Source organism: Manihot esculenta, chromosome 9, assembly GCF_001659605.2.
Source record: "Manihot esculenta cultivar AM560-2 chromosome 9, M.esculenta_v8, whole genome shotgun sequence".
In the NCBI taxonomy this organism is placed as follows: domain Eukaryota; kingdom Viridiplantae; phylum Streptophyta; class Magnoliopsida; order Malpighiales; family Euphorbiaceae; genus Manihot; species Manihot esculenta.
Window position 1 is genome coordinate 9,384,128 of NC_035169.2, and position 24,674 is coordinate 9,408,801.

The window sequence follows — 24,674 nt, forward strand, 5'->3', positions numbered from 1 at the left end:
ATATATTAAAATACTTTAATATTTTAAAAGATTAAATTAAAAATAATAATTTAAACTTAATAAATATTCAGTAATTTAAAGTACTTTTATTTAATATTTTATTTAAAATTAAAATTTGTACTAAATATTAGGTCTAAATTAATGTTTAAAAAAACAAATACTTTATTTTATATATATATATATATATAATATTATTTAATCTTTATAATATAGTAAAATTAATTAATTAATTTATGTATTTTAAAAATTCATTAAATCGCTCATATATTTTAAAACTTTAACTAAAAAGTCAATTTCTTTATTACTATTAATTTTTTTCATTTTTATTATACAGACCAATAATAGGTCAGCAAAAATACCTTTTAATTGTGTTTTTAAAACTATTTAATATACAATTTTTAAAATATAGAAATTAATTAATTAATTTTAGCATATAGTACATTGTTTTTCCTGACATGGATAGGCATGTGGGGCTGTCCACTATATTTCTATATATATAAAAAAATATTTCTATAATTCCATCAAATCAAAATATATCATAATTAAGAAAAGGAATAACAGAAAAAAAATCTAGAGGCGATTGACGGTGGAGAATGATTCTGATGGGACCCACAAAACCGATCCCCCATGCAACTCTGCAGCTCACACGTAGCACTTCCCTCTTCTATTCTGTTGGCTGCAAGCGCCACTTTCTTTGCTAGAAAATCTTTCTCCAATTCCCTGCCTCGCGCGTTTCTCGCGACCGCTTTCGATCTCTCTTCCCTTTAAAAAAAGTTGAACATGCAATTAGTTGCGTCAGTTCTCACACTCTCTCTAACTTCTCAGCGAAATGGGACACTACACCATATCAGGAATACGTTTTCCTTGTGCTCCACTCTGCAAATCTCAATCTACCGGCTTCCATGGTGATCGAAGGACCTCCTCTTGCCTTTCCTTCAACTTCAAGAAGGCGGCGTTTTCTAGTACTATTCTTCTCTTTCTGTATTTTGTTTTCATCTGTGGAATTTTGTTTGATTGATTTCGATTCCGCATTTGTTTAATCGCGTTTGGATCTTTTTGATTGGTTATTGTCATTACTATTTTTGGATGTAGCAGTAGTATATCAGTTCTGATCAAAGAAATGGATCAGTTTTTATTTTATTTCAGCTGTGATTTTAGCATAGTAATGCAGTTGCAATTTTTGAAGTTACAGTAGTGTTTTTCAATTGATAATATTTGTTCGTTTTATTCATGTCTGCCGTGCCTGCTGTCTGCTCAGTTGAATGTTCGGTGATTTGGTGATTTAATTGCGTAAAAACTATTTGTTTAAAGGCATTGCAGTTGGATTGCTGATCTTTAGCATTTTATTTGAATTTTTCTCTTGTAAGGGGGAGCATTTTGTATTTCTTTGGTACTAAGCTTGAGAGTTCTTATAGTAATGCTCTCTCATGGAGCTTTTATACTACTGGAATTTGCAGCCTTATACCTTTGGAAGAATCTATGAATATTTTGCTGCAGAGATCTGCTGTCTTGCCTTTAAGTTATTAGCATATATCTGGGGAAACTGGAGTTTGATATATTCCATCTACGGGGTTTGGGTGCTGTGAATTGTTTTTTTCAGTCCCATCTCTGCCATTTTCTGGAACAAATATATATGACTTTATATGAGATACGTCAGTATTTGAATGGTTACGGGGATCTCCTTGACAAGATATCCATTGGAATATTCTGAATTTTATTTTCAGTCGTAGCTCATTGATAAGTTGGTTTGTTTCAATTCCTAGTTGGTGTGTATGTTTATATCTTCCTACTACTACAAACAAAAATTAGTATATATTATTAACTGTTATATCTAAGTATCTTTAGAATTTTCTAATGGTCAATCCTCTTCTTATGCCTGTTATATATATAAAGAAGCTGATAGGTATAAAAGAAGATATATATAAATGTAAAAATAATATGTTTCTTGTTTGTAGGGAGGGTCTTCTCTGGAAAGTCATCTCATGAATCTGACTCCTCAAATGTAATGGTCACTGCGTCTAAAAGAGTCCTTCCTGATGGTCGGATTGAATGCTATTCTTCTTCAACAGATCAATTGGAAGCCCCTGGCACAGTTTCAGAAGAATCCCAGGTTTGTATATTGTGTGCATGTCTAGATGTATATGATACATTTTTTGTTTAAATGATATTTAAGTTTAGAGTTTGAGATTCATGGGTGGCAATAGGAGGAGAACTTTATAGATAAATGCAATTATGGGAAGAAAGGCAGATTCAACTGTGGGAGAAGAGGAAAAATAGGGGAGAGTTTGTTGACATGGTTTTTTCATGTTCATTGAAGGCCCCTGGCTAGTATTATGAATCCGGGCTTCAGTTTAAAGTGGTTTGGACTTGAAGGGTGTGGAATGAGGTTTTGAAAGGACCATTCTTGTTTCCAGTTTTGGTATAATATATGGCTCAAACTAGGAGTGTGAATCAAAATAACGAAAAGGCAAGTAATAAAATCATGAGACTTAAGCGAATCAATTTATAAGGAAAACCAAATCTTACCAAACCAACTAATTTTGGTTCGGTTCATTGGTTCTCAACACCAAGAAGATGACATTACAATGCTAGACTCTCAATTATATCATTGAATCACATCCAAATAAAAATAATAATAAAAAAAACTATGGATCAAATAGGAGTAAAGAACACAATACAGCATCAAGCTACAAATCAACAATCAATGATCTCATAGATGACGGATTACAAGCAATTGCAAATTGCTATATTTAAAATCTAAAATGGGTTAAAACGAACCAATCCAAAACCAAATTGCCATATTTAAAATCTCAAATGGGTTAAAACTAACCAATACAAAACCAAATATAAACCTTCAAGAAATGGGAACCCGTAGATAAATAGAGAACTCAGTTCCGGAGATAAGAATTGAGTATTGAGACCTTGAGGCCGATTTTGGGAGCCAATGTAGGAGTGACCAACTCTTGCATGTGTTTGTAGCCTTTAACTCTAATGGTCTCGGACTTGGTTCTATGTCACAACCTCACCAAGGACACAAATAAGGATGACAACATCAATGAGGCCGCAATTGGAGATGGCAACATCACATAGAGCATGAGAGAGATGCAATTGCAAAAGGGGCATGCTAGTGTGATTGTGCAACAAGGGAATGGTTTGAGATGAGATGTTGTGATAAACAAGGTAGAAGAAGGTGCAGCAAGGGGCTAGATGGTCAGGTGAGATGGATTGAAGAGCAAGAAGAAGAGGGGTTGGGGGTCAAAAATAGATGGATTAACAAGGAAGAAGAAGATGAAGGAGAAGAGGAAGAAGATGAAGAGGAGATGCAAAGGGTCAGGTGATGAGGATGAGGGCGAGGGCGAGGGCAAAATAAAGTTTAACTAGATAGGATTTTGGTTGGGGTAAAATGGTGTAGTACAAGAGTGAATTGGTTCGTTAGTTTCGGTTTTCTGACCTTAATGTTGAACAGAAAAACTGATTTTTTTTCTTTTAATAATTGAAACTGATCTGATTTACTTAGAACCCAACTGAAAAACTAAATCAGTTTGGTTTGGTTGTTTGGTTAAACCAATGAGCGCTCAGCCCCAGCCTAATCCAGAACTTGTAGAATCACATTCTATCAAGAAATGTCAAGTTGTGCTAAGGTATAGGCTTTATTGCCTTCTATGGAAGTTTACTCCAATTTATAGAACTGGAAATCCCCTCATTTTCCTTAATTGTGCAATGGGGTCGATACCATGCCTCAACAAGAAGAAGGGTGCGGCAAGGGGCTTGGTGGTTAGGTGAGATGGATTGAAGGAGGAGGAGGAGGGAGGGCAAAAAATGGCTTAAATAGCTAGGGTTTGGGTTGGGGTAAAATTGTGTTCTCTAAGAGTAAAATTGATTGAGTAGGAGGAGGCTTCTACTAAGTTCTTTATTGATCCTTTTCCATGTCCTTTTCTCCTCGTATATAATATGTGCTATCTAATGATTCTTTAAGGAGCAATATCAAAAAGCTTTGTGGTTTAATTTTATCAATTGTGTTAATAGTTTGAGTATTTTGACACTATCCTATATTTATACACTCCCAATTTGTTGACACATGTATTTCTATGGCATGCAGTGTGTTCATAATTCTGATCCTTTTGCTTGTTGCATTTGCTTGTGTTATAAATGAATTTATTAATTTTTCTCCAACTTGAAGCAGCATACATCGTCCAATGCGGCACCTAGATATTATGCAGATCTTCTGCCTTAATTCTGCAACTTGAAAGGTGGAAAAAGTTAGGAAAGACAGTGAGGGGGAATGCAAGGAATCTTTTGTTTAAGATAAGGGCAAAAAATGAGAGGGAAAATAGGGTACTAAATAGTATCTTGGTCATAGGTGTCATGGCATATTTCCTCTTCATATTATTTGTCCTACCTCTTAAATTTGTCTTACAAATATGTAGAGGGTATCATTGTAATTTCATCATTCACATTTTATTTACCCCAATTTACTTTTGCTTTCAGAACAAGGTTAAATTAACTTCTCTACATCTTATTTCCTCCACTTATTTTCCCCCAATTATCCCTAGCAGTATAATAATTTTTGTTTGATTGAATCTTGTGATATTTAAATGTCCAAAATGTCTTTCCACAAAAAACTTTCGTTCATGGCAAACTCAGACATTGCCATAAAAGAGCTGAAAGATTGTGTCTAAAGCAGTTGGACTTAGTAAGAACCATGTGGAAAAATGATCTTATTTTGAACAGCTGAAATTTTGGAAATGTGCTGCATAGCCCCTATTGGAATGATCATAATCATAGGCCAAAGTGAATGCTTCTTGGATGATAGAAGAGTTCTTCTGACAGAATTATGCTGGACTTATGAAGACTTAAAGTCATGTGCAATCAAAGCTCTTATGTACTTTTACTGCTAATTAGCATGTTTTTCTAAGAGTAGTCATTTTTTTTTATATTTTGCATGTCCTTTATCTCTTGATGCCTTTTCAAGTAAATGATCATGACAAGATCATTTTCCACGGCATCAAATTTCTGACAACTTATTAATTAAACATGCTTTTATGATGCTTGTGTTAGGTGCTTACTGATGTTGAGAGTCTCATTATGGATGATAAGATTGTTGAAGATGAAGTAAATAAAGAATCTGTTCCAATGCGGGAGACAGTTAGCATCAGAAAAATTGGATCTAAACCAAGGTCCATTCCTCCACCCGGCAGAGGGCAAAGAATATATGACATAGATCCAAGCTTGACAGGCTTTCGTCAACACCTAGATTACCGGTGAGATGATGCTCCTACTAAGTGTTTTATTGATCCTTTTCGTGTCCTTTTCTCCTAATTTATAATATATGATATATAATGATTATTTAGGGAGCAATACCAAAAAACTTTGTGGTTTAATTTTATCAATTATGTTAATATTTTGAGTATTTTATCACTATCCTAGAGTTATACTCTCTCCATTTGTTAGCACATGCAAAATTGTAATTGTACGTCTATGGCATGCTGTGTGCTCATATCTTTTATCCTTTTTACTTGTTGCATTTGCTTGCATTATGATCAAAGTTATTAATTTTTCTCCATCTTGAAGTAGCATAAATGAGTAAACAGATGTTAACATATCAATCACAAAAGAAAGCCTTCAACTCCTTTCAAGCCTTCAACTCCATTCCATTTTGTTCTCTAAAAACAATTTATACCAAGTATTTTAATTAAAGGTATAATCATTGATCAAAATCACCAAAATGCCCACTTGGAAACCCAAGGAAATTAACTCTTTTTCCTTGAAAGAGAGCTGAAATATAATTTCCAATTCCACTTGTCGTTTTATTCTTGTGATTAAGTGGATTTTCTGGTAGCACTGTATAATTTTTAAGGTTGAGACTTGAGATATTGTTTTCATTATGCAGAAGCATTAGAATTCTTTATGGGATTGGGATTTTAATGCTGCAATACTTCTCTGCTATCCTGTTATTAGAATAACTCTTGTGTTAATTTTTGTCTTTTCATTTAGTATTCCTGCTTCTTGCTGTGTGTGTGTATTTTTTTTTCAACCCCAGCAGTTTAGAGACTTTAGCATTATGAAAAGTTGAGCATATTAAAGTTGCAGAAAAGAAAAGTTGACAGAGTAGACCTAGGATGATATGAAGCAGTGAAAAAGGGAAAAACATCTTTAAACTCTAGGATATATTGGCTCTATCTTCTGAAGATGTAGCCCTAAATGGGAGGAAAAAAGGGAAAGCATCTTTGATGTTGACTATTTTTGGACTCAGGCTAATTTAATCTATTATTTTTCAAATACTTAAATCTATTGTATTTTCTTTGATCTTTTGTCCAATTATAGGTATTCACAGTACAAAAGACTCCGAGAAGAAATTGACAAGTATGAAGGTAGTCTGGATGCATTTTCTCGTGGCTATGAAAAGTTTGGTTTCTCACGCAGGTACTATCGCTGTTTTGATCCATGCATGTTGATCATGTTGCTTTCCTATCTTCTGTTGCATTATGATTGTGGCTTCTTTACATGGACATCTCTGCATCTTTTGTTTAATGAATCTTTTCTTTGCTCATATCCTAGTTTTCATCACAGTGAACTCTAACTGAAAAATAATGGACAATCTTTGATGTGAAATGTGGAGGAGGTATTACAATAAATTGTGGAATATACTCGCACTATTATTATCTTCAGATAAAGTATTTGCAACATTAGCATCATTATCTAGATGGTACCATGGTTCTTGAGTCAGTTGGTTTTTGTCCATTGCAGTTTGTTATTTATGTATTATAATAGTTAGGAAGTTCTTTTGAGACAGGTTGACTTTTTATGTTTTATTTCTAGGCTTTTGGAAGAGACTTATCCTTGTGCTTAGAAATGGCAATAAGAAGTTGGGATCAGATAAGTTAGTGTGGACCTTGTAACTTCACCTATAGATTGTTTCAAATAATTTACTTTTGTAACTGAGGTGGCAAATTGAAAGCTATGATATTGGCCTATGAATTTGAATACTTCTGTTGACTTCTTTGTGCACTTATTTATGCTTTTGGCTTCTCTCATCTTCAGATGCATGCCTTTTTAAACTAACAATAAGTAAGAAATAATTTTGCAGTTCTGGAGCGAAATTTTTTTCCCTTATCAATCAATCTTAGTTTCTTGAAATAATTCTTCATTTTTGCATATTATAATTTCTACTGGATTTCAGTGAAACAGGAATAACTTATAGAGAGTGGGCACCAGGAGCTACGGTTAGTTCTGTCCCATTTCTTTATTATGTGTTTTGAATATCCATTTGGCATATGTGCTCTACTAAACATGATATTTGTGTTATATACTCTCAAATATGGTGACAATCAGTTGTGGTTTCATCTTGAAATATCCACTGCTTGGTTGTAGTACTTGTATTACAAAACAAGTTTGTGGGCATAATTTTCTGGTGATGCATCAGCTCTCTGCTTGTATAAATATCCATTCATTTATACAAGGGGCTGCTTCTTTGTGGTCTGTCAATTGAACCACTAGGATAATGTTCTTTTTGGCTGATACTGAGAACTAATTGACTGTTCAAAAAGCGGCTTTTGTTTTCATTTCTTGTCAAGTATATTAATATATTTATGTTGTTTTCAGTGGGCTGCATTGATTGGAGATTTCAATAACTGGAATCCTAATGCAGATGTCATGACTCAGGTATGCTATTTTTGCATCGGTTTGTTGATTGTTCAATCCAGCCATGAACTTTTCTCTTCAATTGATCTGATATCATGAATATATATTTATATAATTCCTTTTTAAAAGATATTCGTGGTAGTGGTATTATTGCCACTGGTGTAGTATGATATTTAAGGTTCAATTCAGTCCAACATCTCGCCATTTCCAAAACATCTATTAAACACCATGATTATTACATTTATGATCGTAGATATATATTCTGGCCATTCATTGGTTGAATGAGGATACTCATCTGAAAGAATTCTCCATGTTCTTATATTACATTATGCAATTGGTACTTTTTTTTCTTTGTCAAAACAATTGATACTGTTTGCTTGGCTGAAAGTTGACAATTTTGCTTATTTAGAGTTTGGAATAGTATCCAAAGACTATGAAAAATTGAACATTTAGAGTTCTCATCTCCTTAAAAACTGGAATCCTCATATGTAGTTGCATTGGGGTTGTTCTTGGATCATCTTTATTGGCATTGAGCATGGGAAAGGGGCAGTTATAACTTTGTTTGAGGTAGTGGGGTGGTTCTTTGTGTTACTTTTTTTTTGGGAGGGGGGGGGGGGAAGTAGGCAGGAACTCTGGAGAAAGTCGATATCTGCAAAGGTTTACTATTTGCTTGCAGTATTGGATTATTCCTTCTGTATTAGATTTCTTATGGTGCTAATCGACTCACCTTCCTGTGCAGAATGAGTGTGGCGTCTGGGAGATCTTTTTGCCGAATAATGCAGATGGTTCACCACCAATTCCCCATGGTTCTCGAGTAAAGGTAATCTTTCTAGAGAATGAAATTCGGAATCATATCCTTCTGTCCTTTCTTTTTTTCATCAAGTACACAAAATGTGTTTGTTTCCTTTTAATTTCATTTCTAGATATTTATTCACATGAAAAGTCTAAATAAAAGCTTCTAGGAATTTTTTGCATTTCTAGTTGTTTTGCTGAAGGGGTGGCTTTTTTATACTAGCTAGTGAATATCACATCAAATGAAGCAACTTCTGTACAAACAGAAGCAGATAGCATGTAGTTTTGTCATTTTATCTGAACTATATAAAATAATAAGGAAAATGATTGTAATCTGTATTTGCAAAAGGATATTTTGTTTCTTATTGGACAGTAGACAAATGTAAATCTGGCAACTGAAGATGATCTGTTCTTTTCTTGTAAAAATGAGAAGGACTGAAAGCTCAGCACGTGTGAAAATAACATGGTGGCTGCTTTGTTCTGTGTTTAGTTGCCAAAAGGACATGACAATCTGATATTTTTTTTGTAAAAATGAAAAGGGGGTGAGACCGTGAGAGTTCAGCAAGCTTGAAACTAACACGATGGCTTCTTTGCTCTGTGACAAAATTATCTTTAAGCTTTCTGTGCCATAGAACTTCTTCCTGTAATTTGAGCATAATTACTAATTAATTATCCAAGCCTTGGGCACAGTGGTTAAGCACATTCTGAATTTGAAGGTTTTATCTTTTTCTCATTATAGATGATGAAATTTCTAGAAGATGGAACAAGTGAAGCTCTTTTTTATTTCTGGATTGTACAAGAGAGACTTCTTTAGTAGCCCCTATATTCCTCAGCAACTGAAATTAAATCTATTTGATTCTTAAAAGCCTTGTCCACCTCCCCAGACAAGTACTTCAAGTTACTCAAAATATGGCACATTACCATTTTATTTATGCTTCTTTTTCCTTTACGAAAAATACTTTCATGAGGTGTCTGTATATGTGGATGCGTGAGGTTTAGCACTTTAGCTTCTGCCATTTACCTTCCATGCTTTCTAAGAAGACAGAAGACTAATATCTGAATGGGCTTCCAGTTATAGTTGTTTGGATTAATTATGGTTTAGTAAGATGGTAAATCTTATTTAAGGTCTTTAAAACTATGCCATGTCAGAATTGCTGGTCTTTGAAATTTGAAAATCTAAAATGTCGTTAACCTAAGACTCTAAGTCGCGAGCCCTAACTCAACCATGTGTATGTAGATACGCATGGATACTCCATCTGGCAACAAAGATTCTATTCCTGCTTGGATCAAGTTCTCAGTTCAAGCACCAGGTGAACTCCCATATAATGGCATATACTATGATCCTCCCGAGGAGGTATGTTTGTCCCTTTTTCTTCTTTCTTAGTTTTTTTTTCCTTAACAGTAAGAGAAGTTACTGAACTGCTGATAATAATATGGAATTTAAGTCAATAAAAAGTAGCAGAAAATGTTAAAAATTGGTAGTAATATTACTAAAACCAGGTTTTGTGAATGCTTAAAAAATATGTCACCTGTTGTTGGCCCCACCAGTTTTCCATTGTCCTTGGAAAGAAGTCAGAAAATAATACCCATGGTTGGGAGTTGGGCATTTTATATGCTGCAAAAGAGAATGGTTTGTTAGGTTTACAAAGCGTCATCATAATGAACAAATGTATTTGACTGGCCACAATACTCAATATAGCCTTACTTGTACCTATGTAGGACTTTTGGCTTTTGTGGAGAGATGCATTTGATTCTATAAAATGCTTGCAATTGCAAAATCAGTTGAAATTTTCTTGTACTTTAAAAAAAAAAAATTCATTGGCATTGATGGTGTTACTTGTTTTTTCGCAGGAGAAGTATGTGTTCAAAAATCCTCAGCCAAAGAGACCAAAATCACTTCGGATTTATGAGTCGCACGTTGGAATGAGTAGTACGGTGTGATTTTTTCCCCATTGTCTCATGTAAAATTATTTGTTAATTATTTTCAAAAACATGGTAATATATATAGGTAACACGCTCACACACACATATATATACACATTTATCTTGAAGAACTCTAGGATATTATTAGAGTTGAGTCCTTGTTAGGCACAATTTAGTTTGTCGATTTACAACCTTATTATGGTTCTGGTTTCCATTGAACCTGAAGGATTGGCATGCTTTGTATATAAAACATGTCAACTTTGAATTGCAGGAGCCAGTAATTAACACATATGCCAACTTTAGAGATGATGTGCTTCCTCGCATCAAAAAGCTTGGCTACAATGCTGTTCAGCTCATGGCTATTCAAGAGCATTCATATTATGCTAGTTTTGGGTTTGGTTCTTTGGCATTAGCTCCATGTTTATTGTTTATCAACAGTTGGTGCTTGTGTTGGAGTGCCTCTTCCTTGTCTCCTCATAAACTTGCAAGTTCCCTTTGGTCCAATGCAGGTATCACGTCACAAACTTTTATGCAGCTAGCAGCCGATTTGGAACTCCTGATGATTTAAAGTCTCTAATAGATAAAGCTCACGAGTTAGGTCTTCTTGTTCTCATGGATATTGTTCATAGGTACTATTGCTACAAACGTTAGATACTGTCAAATGTCAATATTTGTAATAATTGCTAAGCTCTTTTTAGCGTTGGGGTTAGGGGGCTATTTGGCTGAATTAAGAAATTAAATGGTTTTCTGGCTTATTCATTCTATTTTTTTTAAAATTTGCTTTGTTTGCTGCCATTGACATTGAGCTCGATCCCGTTATGTTGAAATATTCAATTTTGCACCTATTATAATTTTATTCTTTTGTATATTACTAAGCTGTTGAAAAAGATTGTAGGAAACAGACATGTTGTGGAGTGATCTAGAAGTTAGTATGCTTAGTCAGATTTAGTTGAAATTACATTAAGAACTATCTCAACATTTATTAGGATTGACAACTTGTAAAAAGTAGCAACCTGAGCTTAGGTTTTGCTAAGCGTCTCAGGTTTGTTGTTCAAATATTCAGCTGACTCACATTGTTACTGCATCTGACAGAAGCATGTTAATATTAATATGATTTCAACTTCATCTGATGTATGGACAGAATTCTCTTTCTTAGATTGGTTGCAAATGTCCTCTCTTGCATATTTGTTTAGTGAACTTGTTTTAGCATCTTTGTGATCATTAATGTGATGATGCGATTCTCTCATATTTTCTGTTACCTAGGATACTAGTGGAATCATTTGCCACAAATCTCGGTCAAATTTTACCTCTTATTCATTTGGTCCACTAATATTTTTGTCTTGTTCAATGAAATTTATCAAACAAATATCTAGCCATGCATCAACTAATACGTTGGATGGGCTGAATATGTTTGATGGTACGGATGGTCACTACTTTCACTCTGGACCACGGGGTCATCATTGGATGTGGGACTCTCGCCTTTTCAACTATGGGAGCTGGGAGGTATATAATTTTTTGAAATTTGTGAAATAGTTTACTGTACTGAGTTTTCCAGTGTGCTTTCCCTTTATCCTGTCATTGGTCAAGACTAATTCTTGCTGATTGATTCAGGTTCTAAGGTTTCTTCTTTCAAATGCAAGGTGGTGGTTGGATGAGTACAAGTTTGATGGGTTCAGATTTGATGGGGTGACTTCAATGATGTACACCCATCATGGATTGCAGGTACCATTTAAGTGGCTAGGAAATTTATTGTTTTTCATTCTGAAGCACAATGATTTGGTTAATTGTTCAATAGCTTTTTATCAAGGCATCAATATGCCTAATTTACTCGATTGGATGGACTAACTTGATTCCTACTTTAAGTTAACCAAACATCATTCTGACTGGTAATGATGAGTTTCATGTTCTCATTTTGGCATTTAGCCTATCTGGGGAAATTAATAATGCAACTTATCTTTTTCTTAAAACTTCTTTGTTGATGGTAAATGTTCCCTCCTACACTCACAATTTTGCATGCTTGATGTAGGTAGATTTTACCGGCAACTACAATGAATACTTTGGATATGCAACTGATGTAGATGCTGTGGTTTATTTGATGCTGTTGAATGATATGATTCATGGTCTCTTCCCAGAGGCTGTCACCATTGGTGAAGATGTATGTTAATTCCATCATTGCAGAAACCATCACCTAGACTCTTAGATCTAATAATCTTCTCATGCTCTTTCCTGACTTTTCTGTTTAAAATGATAATTTCACTCTTTACAGGTTAGTGGAATGCCAACAGTTTGCATTCCGGTTGAAGATGGTGGTGTTGGCTTTGATTATCGTCTCCACATGGCTGTTGCTGATAAATGGGTTGAGATTATTCAGTATGCTTCTTTAAAAACCTTTACCACTTCATTTTTACTAGCTGGAATCTATCATCTCTGAGTTGATGTTAGTTTTGAGTTGTAAGGTCAAATCTATCCTATATTTTTCTTTGTACTGATACTGGATGTAGGAAGAGAGATGAAGATTGGAAAATGGGTGACATTGTACATATGCTGACCAACAGGCGGTGGTTGGAAAAGTGTGTTTCTTATGCTGAAAGTCATGACCAGGCCCTTGTTGGTGACAAAACTATTGCATTTTGGCTGATGGACAAGGTCAGAGAATTTTTCTCCTATTGATTTGTGCACATCACTCTACCCTGCACACAATCCAAAGTTAGAATGTCCAAGCTTTATGGTTCTAAGGATGGGCTTGGATAGACATCACATATTTTGTGACACCTTGATACAGCAATTCTTTGAAAAGCATAAGTGAATTAATTCTGCTGTTTAATCTTGACTGGTCAACCTTCTTGAGGTCATCTTAACTTGATGGAGAATTTTTTTTTCAGCACAATAAAACTAGAGGGATAAATTACCTGTATGATCTTTTAAAGGGACTGATCTTGGAAACTACTATACCAGAATCAATTTGGTGTCCCTTGCTTCTCTAACTCTATGATAAACCAAAGTTATAGTTTACACAAGCATTGGAAACTCCATTATGTGCATACAAGATGGGAAATTTTGCTCTTTACTTTTAGAACATAAGCAATTAATCAATTCTTTATGAACATCTTTTTAGATAGATGCCCTCTTATGAAACAATGTTGATATGCATCGGGTAAAGCATGACTTTAAAAAAGAGGGCATGGTAAAAGAGTAATTTTATCAACTGGGCTTGTTAGTTGCTAAATAATTGCGGTTGGGCCTGGAACCATTCAACAGTTCAAGTGCCCAGACCGAAACCAGAGCCCCAGGGGTCAGAGATCAATTTTGCCTCCCCAACCCTCAAACCTGACTGGAGTCTAAGGTTCAACCTGCTTTTTTTTTCCTAAGAAAATTGAAAAAAAAAATTGGCCATGATTGCTTCAAACCCAGTGCTGAACTGGGACTGGACCTATGTAGTCTGGTTTAGGGGCTTCCAGCGATGATTGGAACTGCCAGTTCCAACCTGGAACCAGCCCGGTGCCGGGATTACATGGTACCTACTTATTTCATGCTCTTACAATATTTTATTGTGTAGAATTTACTAGGAGCCACCAGTGCTTGTATATTTATATAAAAGTTATTTTACTTGCCATTTGCAAACATATATTAAGAAAATGATAGAGTAAAGGGATTTGTTGTTCTCTAGACTAAATTTTTGTTGGCTTTCCTGTCATTTTTTCATCTTTTCCTGCGTGTCCCAACTTATGAAACAAATTTGCAATTCATAGAGAAATGGATCTGAAATAAACCTGCATTTACTTTTGGAATCAATGTGAATTTTGAATGAAATAACTTCACAAGTTTTTGTTGGGTACTTTTGTGGTTCTGAGTTCATGCCAGGATTAGTAACTGATTTTTCAACCATGAAACTTTCTGGTGGATAAATAGCCTTCTGATTCTAGCTTAAGAAAATTTAATATTAGTACAACTTTATGGTTTATGTTCTTTTCTTCTTATACTCGAATTTCTTTTCTCAGGATATGTATGACTTCATGGCTCTTGACAGACCATCTACTCCTCTCATAGATCGTGGAGTAGCATTGCACAAAATGATCAGGCTTATTACCATGGGATTAGGCGGAGAAGGATATTTGAATTTTATGGGAAATGAATTTGGACACCCCGGTAAGATGGTTAACTCAGTTAAGTTAATTTTTTGGTACTTCTTGGTGTCTTCCTTTGGATTACCATTATTCTATGAGCTTATGTACCATCTATAGCTCTTAACTATGTGGGTACTTTTGTTTCTGCAATTTTCCCTTAATTAGAGTGGATTGATTTTCCAAGAGGTGATCTACATCTTCCCAGTGGTAAATTTGTTCCTGGGAACAATTACAGTTATGATAAATGCCGGCGTAGGTTTGATCTAGTAAGTTTCTATCCAATTTGTAACTCGTTTTCACTTTTCTTTACTGTCATTTGGGCAATATCTTCATGATTTCATTGCAAACTCTTAAATTTAGAATAATAAAAGAGAGAAGAAAATAAAACAAGAAGGCTTACATGGTTTGGCTATGAAAGTCTACATCCACAAACACAAAACCTCAAAGGACTACATATTTATTGAATATATTAACTCACTAATACAAAGGTTTCTTTACTTATAATGGAAGATGCAAGACATGTAGAAATCCAAATCCTATATTAAATAAATTCAACTTTCCATAATACTGCCCCTTAATTATAACATGGAATGGAAGCTCATCAATTCTACCACTCTCTCCTTGATAAGATTCACTCCCCCTTGATGAGATTCTATGTAGAAGCCAAAAATTTCTTCATAATAGCTTACAACCAGCAACTCACGAGCATATTAAAAAATACTCGCATAAAGGCACTCCCGCAAAGTACCAAAATATAAAATAATTCTTAGAATTGGACTTTCCTCTCCAAGGGCAATATTGGCAAGGATAAATCAACACAAAATTCCTCTCCAAAGATAAAGAAAATGATTCACCATAAAACAACTCTTAGGATTGAACAAATCACATAAATCGAACAATGCCCATAAACAATACCAATGAATAGTGTCCATGAACAGTAACGACGAACAGTACCCATAAACATTGTCGATGTACAGTGCCCAAACAAAAATCTCAAAAAATTGAAAGCTTTGATACAATGTTAAATTTAAAATAATAAAAGAGAAGAAAATAACACAAGAAGATTTATTTGGTTCAGCCACGAGAGTCTACACAAATCACCTAATATTGGTCTTAACAACTGATGTTAATTGATACAGCAATTTTTTATTCGTAGACATAGGAAGATATCAAAATTGGGACTGGAGTTTATTCTAATACTGGAGGCAAACTACTTGTGCTGAATACAGAAATTCAACTTAGGAACATAAACAAATCATAGCAGTTTACCTAGGACACACTGATAATAATACTATGTAATAGAATAATGATTAATGACCAACAAAAAATTATAGGCATGGATTTTAAAATCATGCAAGTCTCTAATCATGACTCTGCTTTGTTTCATTTTGTTTTGTTTAAAGTGCTTTATTTTTATGCTCATGGGGAGTTCATTTCAACTTTCCTTTTCCTAGTTGGCCTTGGTGACTGTTTATAGCTCCTTTGCCTGAAGCTGGGACTTAGGTAGTTGTGCATTGGAATTTATTTGTAGATTTTTTTTTTCGGTTCTTGAAGGCTATCTTCCATGTCTCTTTTCTTTCCCAATTTGTTTACATAGCATGATAGCCTTAAGCATAATATCTCCTGTGCAAGTGCAAGATTTCTTTCTTCCTGATTGGCTTGCCTACTATTTTACTTGGATTCGGTGTCCAATACAGATAGCTGCCAAAGTATTGGGCCATATACTTTCTGAAATTTCATTACTTCTACTCATATTGCTGTGTTGTTGAGAAGCAGCAGCAAAACTAATGAACTGAACCAAACCAAAAATTTTCGGTTTGATTCAGTTTTTTATGTACTTTGGCTCGGATAATTTCTTGTAGTTTTAGATTTCTGTTTATCGGCTGGTCCTTCTTAGAGCCAAACTAGCCAATTGCATGCTCATAAATAGAACATGATCATGGATTCTTTAAACTGAGCATACATTCCCAGTGTAACATTCCTTGCAATTTGAAGTTGGATTCAATGTAGTTGCACATCATTCTGTCTCTCACTATATTATAATTAATTTTATTTTTGTATAGATCATCATGCAGAAAAATAAGTCATAATTCATCTGTATATAGATTTACTCTTCCATAATAGGATTGTTAATGTATTTTTAGGACCTTGCAGCTACATTTGCTTTTTAACTAGAATCATTTTGGCACCAGCTTCCATGCATTGCAGGAATAGCTCATTAATAAAGATAAATTGCCTTAATATTTATTCACCGTAATTTTTCAGTTCCATGGGTTTCATAAGCATGCAGCACAGTTAACTATAAAAATATCTTCATGTTGCTGAAGTTCACTTTCATTGCTAATGGAGGCTAACCAATTTGACCTAACTATAAGATTTTGATTGTGTAAGATGGTCTGGATTCATATCTGTGATGTTTCTATCGAGTTGAAGAGACAATTATTTCAACAAAATCTTTCAGATTGGAGGATAGAGACTTTGTTGTGAAAGTCACTGCTCATAATTAGGAAGTATGTCCTGTCATGTCCTGTGCAAGTGCTTACCTTATTGCAAAAGCAATAGTTAACTTTTGTCTTCCAACACTGTTTAAATTGTCAATAGTTACCTTTATGCATTGTGAAAATAGGCTATTCCACCATTTGTTGTAAATATATTCGAGGCATCTGATTTCAAATGGTTGTTTGCCCCCAGGGCAATTCAAAGCGTCTGAGATATCATGGAATGCAAGAGTTTGATCAAGCAATTCAGCATCTTGAAGAAGCCTATGGTGTAAGTTCCAATCATAGTATTTATTTGGCATTCAGATTATCCATTTTTATACAAGTATTTCTTTTTAGTACTGCTAAAAGAGTTATAAATAGTAATAGTGTCTTTCAATTAAGTGTTACTATAGATGGAGAAGGTAGATACTGTCTGTGCCAAGCTGTCGTAATCTCTCTCTCTCTCTCCTTTAGTTATACAAATGGAATACCATGTATACATAGTCTTTAATTAACTTGAGGTATTAGAAGAGTCATGATTTCAGAAGGACAGAATCTCTAATTTGAACAGTAAGAGATTTTAAATCATTTCAAAGGAATCCCATAATTGTAGATCATGCAATACATCAGCGACTTATAACCAAATATTGTGTTTTGTTTTCTTTCCCCTATTTTGGTCCTTCCATGAAAATTTCAACTAGTACATCAGTAACATTAAGCAAATATACACTAGCATTTACTATTGCTGAAATTTAATGAGCAGAGTAATTTGTATATATTTATGTTTCAATGCATCCTAAGATTCTTTCATTTATATGTTCTTTTCTAATCATCCTTGGCACCTTCGTAAGCATGATGGTGACTGATTTCTATTGATCACATTGTTAGGTATCATGAATTTTGGTGCTATCGAGAACTTCAAAATTATCAAAGCTTCAATCATGCTAAAGCTGTTATCTTCTCTTGCTTGATTGTTCATTTCTGCTATAGAGGAGGAATATTATAGCTTTGATCATGTGCTTCATTACACAGTTTCTGAGTGTCTTTTTTATGTTGTTTTGGGAATGGATAGTTTTATATCTGCAGAATTACTTTTGTTTTTTCCTTCTAAATTGCTTTATTGTGGGCATTTTGTTTGGAGCTCTTACTCCAAACATCCACACAACCACCACCCCCCCCCCCAAAAAAAAAAAAAAAAAGAAATTCTGCAGGGATGGTTTTTTTAGCTAACCATATGTTTCTTGTTCCTTCATATGCATCTAAGATGATATATCACATTTTAAGTGTGTTCTACCAATTTTCTATGTTTATGTGCATGTTTCCTATGGAAATTTCTTGTTCCTTCATATGCATCTAAGATGATATATCAATTTTAAGTGTGTTCTACCAATTTTCTATGTTTATGTGCATGTTTCCTATGGAAATTGAAAATGAAAAGAATATAATCCATTAAGGTGACTCTTGATGCAGTTCATGACTTCTGAGCACCAATACATATCACGGAAGGATGAAAGGGATCGGATCATTGTCTTCGAGAGGGGAAACCTCGTTTTTGTATTCAATTTTCATTGGACTAGCAGCTATTCGGATTACCGAGTTGGCTGCTTAAAGCCAGGAAAGTACAAGGTAATGTCTCTTTTCTCTTCTAGATTTGAAAAGGCTAGTGATAAAGGATATGCAGAGGTCGCTTAGCAAAGAATATCAGTATACTTAATTTGGGTTACATATCAACAAAAATCACTTGTTTTAATTGTGGGGATTACATTTCATTCAGTCAGTAAAGTTGCTTTTGGATCCCATTAATGTTACCAAATTTCAATCTTAGGAATAGTGAAATTTTGACTTTGTAAAGTAACATCACTGAAATTAAATTCAATGCAAGACTTTGATGATATATTTTCATGCTTAAAGAGACTGAGACATTGGAAGAGCGAGAAAATTACATTTCTTTTTTCATATATTGACCCGTATATGCATTAAAAGCAAAAGAGTGAGGAGAGAGAAAAATGTATTGCTATTAAGCCAATAAAATATAACTAGAAAGGTTTTCAATATGATTATTGTATTATATTTCCAGTTTGAATTTGGTTAAATTTTGATACTGATGAACTCATTTGTGGTGATTTGCTCGTCAGGATCCTGTTTATGCATATCTCAGTCTTCATCAATATGTCATAATACACGTCCTGAAAATTGAATAAAGTGCTAATTATTAATTTCCAAATTGTATGATTCAATCTTGTTCTTTCCCGCATCCAGATAGTCTTGGATTCAGATGATCCTTTGTTTGGAGGCTTTGGCAGGCTTAGTCATGATGCAGAGCACTTCAGCTTTGTAAGAAAAGTTGCTGAAGTTTCTCTCTTTTTTTTTATTTTTTTTTTCAACTATCGCTTTTCCCTACAAAAACATGGTGGGTTTTAAACTTGCATGTCTACTTGAGCAGGAAGGGTGGTACGATAACCGGCCTCGATCCTTCATGGTGTACACACCATGTAGAACAGCAGTGGTCTATGCTTTAGTGGAGGATGAAGTGGAGAATGAAGTGGAACCTGTCGCCGGTTAAGATATATCTTAGCAACAGGTTCTGAAGCAGGAATGCCATTATTGATCTTCCTATGTGCATCTGCGTTGAACGAAATATATTGAGCCTATAATTTGATGTCACGGTCCTTGCAGATTTCCATCCTGGTTCTTGGTATTTTGTTGTCATGATAAACATAATCAAAGACCAATAGGAAACGCAGGGTTACATGCTAGCTTCCATCATCATAGGGAGCTCAGACCTCCTAAACCATAAATCTTCAAGTTGCCTGCGTTCGGTAGTATGTTATGTGGTACTTTGCAATCTTAAATTATCATGATCGCTGTGGATGCTAACTATGACAATTTTGTATATATGCCAACGAGGATTTTAAGTTTTATAAGTGTCTTGTAAAGTGTTGTTGCATCCTAATAAGTTGCGCAGGTATTGACTAATAATTGTCAAAATGATTATTGACAACTTGAAAGAGCATTACACCCTTAACAGCTGTTTAATCGTCCACGGCTGCGTGAGCAAATTGGATCGGGCTGTGACCCCAAGTTGCTGGTAAGAACAAAGAGCCCACAAAATCTGGGAACAAAATAGATCCATGTAAAATTTTGCAAACAGAACAATCAACGGTAGCCGCCACGGCACTAGCCAGCCGTGCAAATATTACATAGTGGAATAAAATTAAATTGGGATGTCTGGCAGCCAACAAGCATGGAAAACCCATTATTAAGGTATATACAGAACAGAAGAATCAAGTGCTAAGATAGCTAGTTTCAGAAGCAGAGCCAGGAGGTAACTGATGTAGAACACTAGTTGGAGATGAATTGGAGGTAGAGGATCTCAGTGCTTCAGCAAGAGGCCCTCCCATGGAAGCCACCTGGGTTGTCCCCCATGCACCAGTCCAATTCACTTGAGGATGCTCTCTTTCATTACCTCTGGGGCCTGTTTGTTCCTCTCCATTGCCTGTGGACAATTTCAACGACACATCTGAAGGAGGGTTTCCAGGCATTGAGATGGTGAGGCAGGTTGCTGAGTTCACTGGACTAGCATTGCTTCCTGCATTGTCTGGTTCTTGAAGCGACCTTGGCCAGTCATCGAAAAAATGCCTCAGAATGTGACCATCGTTTCTGTTAGCGACGTCATTTTGGGGTCCAAAAAGGCCCTTCATTTCAGGTTTGGAATCCGAGGAACTGCAAGGGAACAAAAGAACATGGGCAAGAGCAAAAATATCAAGCAAAGAACAAAACAAAGAAAAGCTTCAAAAAGCAAATAATAATAATACTAATAAATGCATAAGCAAAAACAATATCTTCAAAAGTTGTGGTCAGGGTCACTTTGTTCAGAATCTAGAGCTCTTCCCCCTGATATGAGACATTATGACCAGACCTCCATAAGGGTCCTACCAAAGCACATTTCAAACAATTCTAACACAGTGAGATTCCATCATGTCCCCAAGTTGAGAGAAACTTTTTTATCAAAATACCTAAATCAGCTTCTCTGCTACAATATTTAGCTACAAGATTTCAGTAAACTCGCTTTAATTTTTCTGGTAAGCCGGCAAAGCAACGGGGATAAAAAAATTACCCATTATTGAGGTGAAGGAGATCTGTCGAAGGCGATTGCCCAGAAAAAGATAAACTTGCCCCGTTAGTGACCGCTGCTAGCGTCGTTGCAACAGTGGATGTGGTGCTGTTGAAAGTACCACCTGCAACTCCCCCGCCGATACCAACGGAAGTGGTAGTGGTGGTGGATGATGTGGGTGTGGGGATTTCCACAGGCTTTCTTGAACGGTTGCGGCCACGGTGAACGTGGCGCTCGCAATACTTCTGGCCGGCTACCACGTCCCTCGAGCACCGCCATTTTTTACCATCGGTTCTCCGGCACCGACCTGGCTCTGGATCCATGGCTGCTCTTCCCCAGTACCCTGTTTGGAACACTGATAAAAAATATTGATACCCAAGTCCACATTTTTTGGAAAAAAAAAAAAAAATCTTTGAGATCCAATAGTTAAGACGAATGCATTTTATAGTGTAAAGAGAAAAAACAGCAAGATTTGTTAGTACAGAAAGAGAAAATCAAGAAAACGCATTTAAACGAGGTCATGTTTAGTTTGTTTACCAAGAAAAACATGAGATGGCAAGGAACGAATATCTAAGAAAACAATCTTTTTTAATCTTTTTACAAGAAAGAAAAACAACAGCAATAAGCGTCAGGGGAATCAAGAACTAAAGACCACGTAATAAAAGTGAGGTTTCAGCAAAAACTTACAAGCTGGCTGATAATAATGTTGAAGTGGGTGATGGATGAAATACGGTGGAGAGTGAAGAAGGCTTTTCTTGATTGGTTGGAGGAGTTCCGGAGGAACGGCGGCGCCGGCTAACATGTATCGGTAGATCAGTGCTTGCAGCTCTAGCTCCTGCCACTGAGCCAAGCTGAAGTAACTCCCTTCCATCCCTAACATATCAGAGAAAAAAAAAATAATAGAAAGAAAGAAAACTTGAAAAATAAAAGAGAAAAAGTAGGTTTAAAGGATCAAACTGAGGAATAAACCGAGCAAGAAAATTTATATAGCAGGAAGGAAACTTTTCTAGAGGAGGGAAGCAGGAAGCAAGAAACAAGAGAAAGGGTGCAAGAAAAGTAAAAGAAAGCTTACTGGGAAATCTGGGGGTGGCAGCTGAGGTTGAATCTGAAAGTGCTGACAGATTACTGATTTTACTGTTGGATTCAGATAAAAACAAAGGGAGAGGAGCAGATGGGTTTTGTGAATGTGGTTGATGGGGATCCATGAGGAGTTTTGGCATTTTTGCAGAAGGTTGTTCTTCTGACTCATGCAGCTGAGTTCTCCATTGCTTCAGATGGAAGTCCATGAAGATAGAGAGAAATCAAATCAGTTTAGTTTTGGATTTGGTTTGATTTTAATAAGGGGTTGTTTGGGGTTTGAGTATGTGAAGAGAAAGTTGGAAAGGCTTTTGCAGAGAGTTGTGTAGGTTCTTTTATAACTTTGGCAGATAGTAAAGCGCAAGAGAAGAGAGATAACTCTGACAAGAAAGGCTGCAAAGTTTGTTTATGGCCAGTGGAGAAGCCTTGGAGCACTTGAGAAAAAGACAGTCAGACAAGACAGTTGAGAGAAAAAAAAGATACTCCCAAAATGTAATAAAATATTTAAACCTCTCTCTTTTGCTTTGGGAATAGCAATTGAGAGAAGTGAGAAAAGAAGAGTTAGGAATTAGGGTTTTTTTTTTAAAGTAAGAAACAGAAGAGTTTATAAACAGAATCCTCCTTTTATTAGTCTAATAACAAACTTCTTTTTTGTTTCAAAAAAAAATAACAAACTTTTTTGCTTCCATGCAAAGGCAGAAGAAGGAAAAAAAAAAAAAAAAAAAAAAAAACCAGGTCAAGCCGACAGTGCAGTTTCCTTCTCAGCCGAGCTCAGATGCATTCTCATCCACCTTCATCGGAGGTATAACGGGCAAAAAAGGAAGTAAATGAATTTAAATATAGCTTTATAATATATGAATTTATATTTTATATTTAGTATATATAAAATTAAAATGAGTTTTTGGGCCTCATATTTACTGTTAAATCTTTTATCCAATATATTTTTTATGAATATATATCAAGTTAATATAAGAATTGTGACCTTAAAATTATTATAAAATTATATATAAATTTATTTAATTTTTTTTTACAAAATGAATCAAAGTTAAATTAGAGGATAAAAAAATTTAAGAAATGGGAGGAAAATTGAAATGTATAGAAACATAGGGCCAAATCACTCCATATTATGGGCTTTCTTTCAATTATCAAGCCCATTAAACTGGCCCATGAATACTAACCGGCTTTGACTTCTGAGCCGAGCCGCAAAAGTGGCATGGGAGGATAGGGCGCGTGACATGGAGCTCTGGGCTCTGTGTAACCAATTATGAGGAAGACAGTATAAATTGACGAATATGCCCCTGATACCTCTCTGAAATCACAGTATAATGCTTTTTGTGTCCCTATCCGTCTACTATTAACCTTTCTCAATACTCCCAATAGTTTATACTTACCAAGATATTCTAAACTTACTATTTACTTCTCTTTCTTTTTACTTTTTATTTTTTTTATTGTTTATAATTCAAATGTTTACCTTCAAGCATCTTTTGAATTATATATTATATGATAATTAATATAAATAAATAAATAATTTATATATGAAAAAATGTAAATAAATTTCTAATTATATTATGGAAAGACAACTATAGGCGAATGTTATTAGGTTTTAAAATTTAATCAAATTGATTTAATTAAGAAATTTAATTTAATTTAGTTTATTCACAAATATAGTTTGATTTATTTTATTTAGATAAAAATAAAATTGAATCGGTGTATATTAAACCTATCATTTGTTAAGAAAATCATGCTTTCTCCCCACGGTGATTTGTAATAAAAATTGATTACTCAAAATTTTAATATAATTTTAAAAAAGTGATTTATTAACAAGAATTAAAATAATGGTTTAGAAAAAGCATTATAAAAAATATTATTTTATTATTTTTTTATATTTTTAAATTGAATTATATTAATATTATTTTAAATTATTTTTTAATATTTTATGATTAATATATTTAATAAGATTATTTTTTTAAAGTTATCATTATCCTTAAAAAATTAAAAAAATTAATTTTTTACTTTAAAAGTAATACTAAATAGTAAATATATTTCACATATTCAAGAAAAATCTATTGATAATAATTTTAATTAAAATAAATTATTATTAAATTATAAATAAAAATTAATAATAATATAAAATAATTTTTAAATATATTTAATAAAAAAATAAACAATTTTATAAATTTTTGACTAAAAAATAATAGTAAAATGTATTTAATTAATACATAGAATTTAGTTGATAAAAAAAATAAAATTATAAAATAAAAATAAAATATATATTTTAATAATTAATTTTAAATTTTGTTAATGTGGTATAGTAATATAATATTTATGTAATAAGTAATGTAATAATTTTATTAATTTTTAATGTCATAAATAAAGATTTGATATATTTAAAATAATTTTAAAAAGTTAAAATTTTATTAATAAAAAATATATAAAATATAATTATAATAAAATTAAAATTCATTTTTTTAATAATTTTAAATTATAATGCTTTAATGCAATTATATAAATATGTTTATATAT

General features: G+C 34.1%; 2 protein-coding genes across 3 annotated transcripts; one reads left to right on the plus strand and one right to left on the minus strand.

The window, feature by feature from the left end:
- The first annotated feature begins 684 nt into the window (after positions 1-684).
- LOC110622777 (1,4-alpha-glucan-branching enzyme 2-2, chloroplastic/amyloplastic-like) lies at positions 685-19,881 on the plus strand. The gene is made up of 22 exons (XM_043959584.1): positions 685-962; positions 1,956-2,110; positions 5,059-5,261; positions 6,325-6,423; positions 7,181-7,223; positions 7,603-7,662; positions 8,381-8,461; positions 9,671-9,787; positions 10,285-10,368; positions 10,628-10,749; positions 10,866-10,985; positions 11,730-11,859; positions 11,968-12,078; positions 12,383-12,511; positions 12,623-12,726; positions 12,858-13,002; positions 14,355-14,502; positions 14,646-14,746; positions 17,172-17,249; positions 18,431-18,586; positions 19,220-19,294; positions 19,404-19,881. Exons 1-22 carry the CDS (start codon positions 830-832, stop codon positions 19,521-19,523), a joined length of 2,514 nt encoding a protein of 837 aa, XP_043815519.1. The 5' UTR covers positions 685-829; the 3' UTR covers positions 19,524-19,881.
- A 194-nt stretch (positions 19,882-20,075) lies between these two features.
- Positions 20,076-22,546, minus strand: LOC110622776 (growth-regulating factor 3). Of its 2 annotated transcripts, none has more exons than XM_021767407.2 (4): positions 22,147-22,546; positions 21,762-21,947; positions 21,078-21,417; positions 20,076-20,683 (listed from the first exon to the last, which is right to left on the minus strand). In XM_021767407.2, exons 1-4 carry the CDS (start codon positions 22,358-22,360, stop codon positions 20,245-20,247), a joined length of 1,179 nt encoding a protein of 392 aa, XP_021623099.2. In that variant the 5' UTR covers positions 22,361-22,546; the 3' UTR covers positions 20,076-20,244. The 2 variants fall into 2 exon arrangements, with proteins under 2 accessions (XP_021623099.2, XP_021623098.2); XM_021767406.2 differs by having other exon boundaries at positions 21,078-21,429; positions 22,147-22,543.
- Between the last annotated feature and the right edge of the window lie 2,128 nt (positions 22,547-24,674).

Excerpts from the sequence above, each read along its gene's own strand:
- LOC110622777 (XM_043959584.1), top strand. The coding sequence starts at position 830 with ATGGGACACTACACCATATCAGGAATACGTTTTCCTTGTGCTCCACTC. Across the intron at positions 6,424-7,180 it reads AAGTTTGGTTTCTCACGCAG|TGAAACAGGAATAACTTATA; the intron begins GTACTATCGCTG and ends ACTGGATTTCAG. Across the intron at positions 17,250-18,430 it reads ATCTTGAAGAAGCCTATGGT|TTCATGACTTCTGAGCACCA; the intron begins GTAAGTTCCAAT and ends CTCTTGATGCAG.
- LOC110622776 (XM_021767406.2), bottom strand. The coding sequence starts at position 22,360 with ATGGACTTCCATCTGAAGCAATGGAGAACTCAGCTGCATGAGTCAGAA. Across the intron at positions 21,948-22,146 it reads TGCCACCCCCAGATTTCCCA|GGATGGAAGGGAGTTACTTC; the intron begins GTAAGCTTTCTT and ends CTGATATGTTAG. Across the intron at positions 21,430-21,761 it reads ACATTATTATCAGCCAGCTT|TGTTCCAAACAGGGTACTGG; the intron begins GTAAGTTTTTGC and ends ATTTTTTATCAG.